The sequence below is a fragment of the Falco naumanni genome, chromosome 8 (genome assembly GCF_017639655.2).
Source record: "Falco naumanni isolate bFalNau1 chromosome 8, bFalNau1.pat, whole genome shotgun sequence".
Taxonomy (NCBI): Eukaryota; Metazoa; Chordata; class Aves; order Falconiformes; family Falconidae; genus Falco; species Falco naumanni.
This window is the reverse complement of record NC_054061.1, coordinates 6805667-6811739: the sequence shown is the minus strand read 5'-3', so window position 1 is coordinate 6811739 and position 6073 is coordinate 6805667. Positions and strand designations below refer to the sequence as shown.

Sequence of the window (6073 nt, the reverse complement as noted above, 5' to 3'; positions counted from 1 at the left end):
TGGATGGCTGCTCTCGGCTACACAGTGCTAGCAGGGCTGTGGGGTGGCCTGGGGACCCACGCTGCCCCACTCCCACTGGTGCTTTGGGGGTTGTCCACCTTGGGGGGCTGCTTCTGCGTTCTTGGGTCTGGGGGTTCAGCCCCCTGAAGTTGCTGTAGACAGGGCGAGGGGGTCCTGCAGGAGGGAGGGGGGCTTTAAACACTTGGTCCTTTAATCGTTACTTCCGCAGCCCAAGAGGTGCTGGCAGATCACCCCCGCTCAGGGGGGTCCAAAATGACCCTCAAGGAGGGGTCTGGACCAAAGTGCAGCTTTTCCTTGGTGGCGGAGGTGAGTGAGGAGAGGTGCACCCTGACAGCATGCGCCCACAGAGGGTCCTGCTCAGCCTTTGGTGTGGGGAGCCCTCCCTGTGACATCCCACCTCTGCATCCCACCCCCTTCCTCACGTGCTGCCTCCCACCTCCACATCCCCCTTTTCACATCCTGTACCCCATATCCCCCCAGGCCTACCAAAGCCCCCAGGCCCATGGCACTGGGTGTCACCAGGCTGGGCGTTGTGACCAGCCTGTGGCGGTGGGGTGGGAAGCGATGCCCCACGAGTTGGCCATGGTGCTCACAGCCACATCCAGCATCATTTCTGGACCAGAGACCTGGTAAGCAGATGTCTGCCTGGCAACAGGTGACGGAGGTGCCGGCAGCCAATGGGGCTTTTTTCTGCTGCTCCCCCCTCCCCCGCCCCGGGGGTGGCAGGGTAGGGTGGGGGCCTGGGGGGGTATTTCCAGCGACAGCACTCGGGGCACACATTGCTCACCAGGGTGCCAACAGCAGAGCCATGGCCGAGGAGCAGCGGGACCTCATCTCCGACCACGGCAGCAGCGTGTTCCGTGCCAGGGACACTCAGAGGTGATGGGGGGCATGGGGGTGTGGGGTCAAGGGGGGATGAGGAGGCCAAAGCGGGGATGTGGGGCAGAGGGGGAATAGCATGGCCGTTGCGTGGCCATGGGGTAGAAAGGGATACAGTTGGGCCAAGGAGGTACAGAGTGACTACGGGGCAGAAGGTGGGGGTCGTGTTATGGCTATGGGGCACTGTGGAGCTAAGGGGGGCATGGTGTGGCTATAGGGTGGGAGGGGCTGGAGCGTGGCTGTGGGGCAGGCAGGGGCACGGGATGGCTCTGGGGTGGGTGGGTGCATGGGGTGGCTCTGGGGTCGAGGGGGGGCACTATCTCTGGGGCAGATGGAGGTGTGGCATGGCATGGGTGGGTAGGTTTGCAGTGTGGCTGTGGGGCAGATGAGGGCACAGCAACAGGTTCAGGTCATGGCTATGGGGTGAATGGGGCAACAGCATGGCTATGGGGCAGGCAGGCTCAAGGTGGGGCCATGGGGCAGGCAGGCAGGCTGATGATGTGGCTATGGGGCAGGCGGCCCAGAGGATGGCTATGGGGCAGGCAGGGACACAACGTTGTCCCAGACGCCAGCCAGCTTTGTAAGGCCACCCCCCATGTCCCAACCAGCCCTCATCTCCCAACTCCCTTGGGGGAGTCCCCAAATATTTCCAGCCAATCAGAAGGCCAGGAGCTCTGGCATCATCAGTCGCCAGGCAGACATCTGGACGGCAGGTCCAGCTCCTGACATAAGTGCAGCAGCACCGGCAGCAGGGCAGCACCCATGGGTGCCTGCACCTCATCGGGCAGCAGAGGCAGCTGGCGGCTCCCTGGGGCACCGCTGCGCCCCTCCAGCGCCCCGCTCACCCCGGTGGGGCAGGATCTGGCCTGGGAGGCTGTGGCAGCATGGCAGGTGGCTGCATGGCGCTGGGCTTTGCCCTGCCTCGGCATCCCGGTGTGATGGCAGCACTGCGCCAGCCACCTGCCCGGCCTGCCTCTGCACTCGCGGTGCCCCACACCCTTGCTTTTTGCACAAAACTTTAAAAATTAAGTGTAGTTGGGCATCCCATGGGATATGTCCTCTGCCCTCCAGGACCACCAAGGCTTCAGGTGGCTTCATCATCCTGCAAAACACCCAGAGCGAGGCCGTGCCCCAAAATCCCCTGGCAGCCCCCCGGCCCCCGTGCGCCCACATGCTCCTCGGGTACCCCTCCCCCGCCTCCCCCGCTCTTGCCCCTGCAGGGGGTTTCGGTTCCCCAATGCGGAGTGACCTTCACGCCGAGATTTCACTTCTGCATGCCTGCGACAGGGGAATTTGCCTTTGTCTGGTGCAGCCCCCGCCCAGGGGTTTCGTGGGCACAGTGATCCAGGGTACGTGGTCATCTCCTGCAGCGGCTGAGCTCCCTCTCCATGTGCTGCACGCAGGTGTGCGTTGGGCAGCAAAGCCGCCCTCTCCACGCTCTCCATCCTGGTGGCACTGCTGATCGCCGGCCAGGCTGTCACCGTCTACTTCGTCTACCAGCAGAACGGGCAGATCGGCAAGCTGACCAAGACCTCCCAGACCCTGCAGCTGGAGGCACTGCAGAGGAAGCTGCCTGCCAGTCAGTAGCACCACGGGCACCAGCACGGGAGGGTTTGGCTGGGGAGGGGGGATGGGTCCTACCCAGAGCCCCCCACCCCAGTGCTCCTCACACCACTCCTTCCTCGGCAGGCGCCAAGCCAGCCAAGGGTGCGAAGATAGCCATCATGAGCATGCCGCTGAGGTTCCCGTCTCTCGATCCCACTGCTGACGTGGTAAGAGATGCCCACCGCTGCTCGGCACTAGCTGCTGCCTGCTGCCCTTGGGGCTCGCTGCCAGCCCTTGCGCTCATGCTGCCCCTTTCCCTTCTCTCTTGAGGCCACGGCTCCTGCCAGCAACAAAACTGAGGATCAAGTGAAGCACCTGCTGCTGGTAAGGTCCCCTGCTCCCCCAACAATCCCACAGCTGCCCCCTGTGCTGCGGGAGGCCGTGGGACCCTCTGCTTCCAGCTTGTTGTCTCTCGGCTGGGTCTGGGGTCTCTTGAGTGCTCCGAGCTGTAGGAGCTCGTGGCCTCCTGCAAAGTCCATCTGGCCGATACAAGCAGAGCTTCACCCCCCCTCAACTCGTTTTTCTTTGCCTTGTCTCACTGTGGTGGTCACTGCAGCAAACAGACCCCAGGAAGAAGTTCCCAGAGCTGAAGTACAACATGATGGCGGACAACCTGAAGACCCTGAAGACCACCATGACTGATGCAGAATGGAAGGTCAGTGCTTGCTGCTGTCCTACTCTTCCCCTTCCAGGAACACCCCACTTCAGGGAAGCAGTGAGGCATCACCACCTGGAAAAACAAAGTCCTGCTTGAACCAGGCTTGGGTTGCTCCTGCCTCAAGGAAGGTGGTGGTGCTCACAACCTTCTTTGGCCCAAGCTGGAGCTTGCAGCATGGCTCCCATGTGGTGCACGTGCGCGCACACCTGCTGGTTAACATTCTGGCTCCTCCTGTTGCAGTCCTTTGAATCCTGGATGCACAAGTGGCTGCTGTTTGAAATGGCCAAGAACACCAAGCCCAAGGGGCGCAAGACAACTGCAGCAAAGAAAGGTATCGCGGTGGGGGCTGCCGAGCTGGGGAGGGTTGGGACTGGATGTTTGGGAGCAATCACCCCCCCCAAGGAGGTGCCAGCATGGGGCTTCCCAAAGCCAAACCCTCCGTCCCCCGATCATGGACCTCTTTCTTCATTCCATGTGGAATGGTTGGTGGCCTTCAGGACATCACAGAGCCACTGCCTGCAGGGCATTTGGGATGAGCAAATGTCTGAAAAGCTGGAGCACCACTGTCCCTGTCCCGTCCCTGGCTAGCTCAAAAGCTTTAGAAAGGCCACTGGGGTGGGGCTTGTTTGCCTTTTAATTTAACTGGTTCTGGATGAAAAGACCCCTCAGAGGCTGCCGGGCAGAAGGGCCTGGGGGGCTCACAGTGTCTCCCCTTTGTTTTTACTGCCCTAGTGCAAACTAAGTGCCAGGCGGAGGCCAGTTCTGGGGGTGTCCAACCGGGTCACTTCCAGCCGCAGTGCGATGAGAACGGCGACTACCTGCCCAAGCAGTGCAATGCCTCCACAGGCTACTGCTGGTGCTCCTACAAAAATGGCACCAGGATCGAGGGCACCGCTACTCGGGAAAAGCTGGACTGCCCTGGTAGGTCACCAGGGAGGAACGAGCAGCACGCATGGGCGCTGCTGCCCATTTTGCCTGTGGTTAGGGAAGAGAGCTGCCAGGAGGGTGCCCAAGCTGCAGAGAGCATCCCTCAGCCCTCTTTGATGCCAGCACGTTAAGGCTGGAGGGGACCCTAAAAACCCCAGCCCTCCTCGGGCAGCTGCAGCTAGAGCAGAGGCATGCAGTCAAACTTTTCTATGGCCGCCCCCCCCCCCCCAGCTCACTGGGTGGGTGCAGGCTCTGCCCCACTGCCCTGGAAGGGGGGGTCGTGATGGGGTAGCCCCAGGGGTTCAGCACCCACGTCCTGCTCTCCCTCTGCAGATGATGCTGCAGTCACTACCCCTGCTACCACTGTGGAACCGGAGATGATCTTCTCCGGGGCGGAGGCAGTCAAGCTGGCTGTGTAGGAAGGTGAGTCCAAGCAGAGTTATGGGACTGGGAAGGGGAAACCCTAGGGCTGGGGCAGAGGAGGTGGGGGGGCTGGGGGAGGCCGAGGCCGCACCAAAGCACTGCAGGGGAGGTGGAGGTTGTGATGGAGGCACAGCAGAACAGTCTGGGCTTTGGGAAGTCCTGGACCCATCTTAATGACTCCCTCCTCTTTCCCCTAAAACAGCCCAATAGAAGAGGATGCCAGCTGTTGCCTGTCCTGTCTTCAGCATCCCAGCTCAAATTTCTTTTTCTCTATTTCATTTCTGCTTTTCCAAGGCAATTAGATTAGCAGCGGGCACCCCTGCACACCCCTGTCCCTAGAGGTATCGACTGTGCCCCCCTGCTGTAAGGCACCAGATGGGGCTTAGCTGCCACCAGGAGCAGTGCTAGAGACAAAGTGTTCCCCCAGAGAGTAGGTAAAGCAGGCTGGAAAATGATTTCAATGATGTCAGACCCATAAATCCTGTTCCCTTTTGCTCATCAGCATCCCACAGCACCCAGACAGTGGCACGCACACTAATGCTTTCTTACACTGAATAAACATTAAAAGCAGCAAAACAACCTCCACCAGCTTCTTAACTGACCCCTGTAGGCCGAAGCCCTGTTATTACTAGAGTAGATGGTTGTTGTGCTGAGTTTTGTAGGCGACATGTTCACCTTCTGCCTTCAGGCTGGAGGACAGCTGAAGCAGTGGGTAAGCGTGCAGAGAAGCTGATGACCCTGGAGTCAAAGGGACTTCTAGTTTTTCTGGATATATCTGATAGTTTCTTTAGAAATGTCTCACAAGCTAATTTCAAATAAACTTTTGAATAAGAAAGCCTTGTAAACAACCCTATTTGCAAGCACTGCCCTGCCACTAGCATGCAGCTGTCCTTGGTGTAAATGAAACGAATTTTAAAGAAAAAAGAGAATAAAAAAATCGGCAAAGACACTAGGACATCTGTGCCCTGACCCAGGATCATACATATTCCTCATCTATCACTTGTTCAATCTCCCAGCACAGCACGGGAGGCTGAAGTCACCTTTAAGTGTATCGCAGCGCTGGGGAGCTGCGCCCTGTACTGGGAGCAGTGTCCCTCCTGCACCCCAGTTGCGCAGGTGCAAGGGGGGCAGCCAGAGCCCTCTGCCCTCAACAGCAGAGCCTGCAGCAAGGCTGTACAGCATGGGAGGGAGGAGCACAAGGGGATCCTGTCCCTTTTTTCCTCACCCCCTAAACCTTTAGGAGGAAGCAAGGAAACCAGGTACAAGCCCAGTACAAGGTGCAGGGTAGCAGCTGCCAGCAAGGCAGCAGGCTGGATCTGCAACAGCGTGATGTCCAAACCTATTCTCGGCACCTGCCCCTACACAGCACTTTAGTAATTAAAAAAAACCATACAAACCAATCCTAGAAGAACAACAGCATCTGCTTGTCCCTGGGGAGGAAGCAGAAAGCAACTGATTTTTCCCCAGGGCCTGAAGTGGTCTCTGTGAACTGGGTAGACACTGAGCCCTGCCCTGGGCTCAGCCCCAGCATCTACCCTGCCTCAGTCAACTCCCTTCCCT

At 59.2% G+C, this 6073-nt stretch overlaps 1 protein-coding gene across 1 annotated transcript; it reads left to right on the top strand.

Moving 5' to 3' along the window:
- The first annotated feature begins 768 nt into the window (after nt 1–768).
- CD74 (CD74 molecule) lies at nt 769–5348 on the top strand. The gene is made up of 9 exons (XM_040603853.1): nt 769–900; nt 2304–2479; nt 2590–2672; nt 2776–2829; nt 3062–3160; nt 3404–3494; nt 3896–4084; nt 4424–4513; nt 4716–5348. Exons 1-8 carry the CDS (start codon nt 830–832, stop codon nt 4507–4509), a joined length of 849 nt encoding a protein of 282 aa, XP_040459787.1. The 5' UTR covers nt 769–829; the 3' UTR covers nt 4510–4513; nt 4716–5348.
- Nucleotides 5349–6073: the final 725 nt, after the last annotated feature.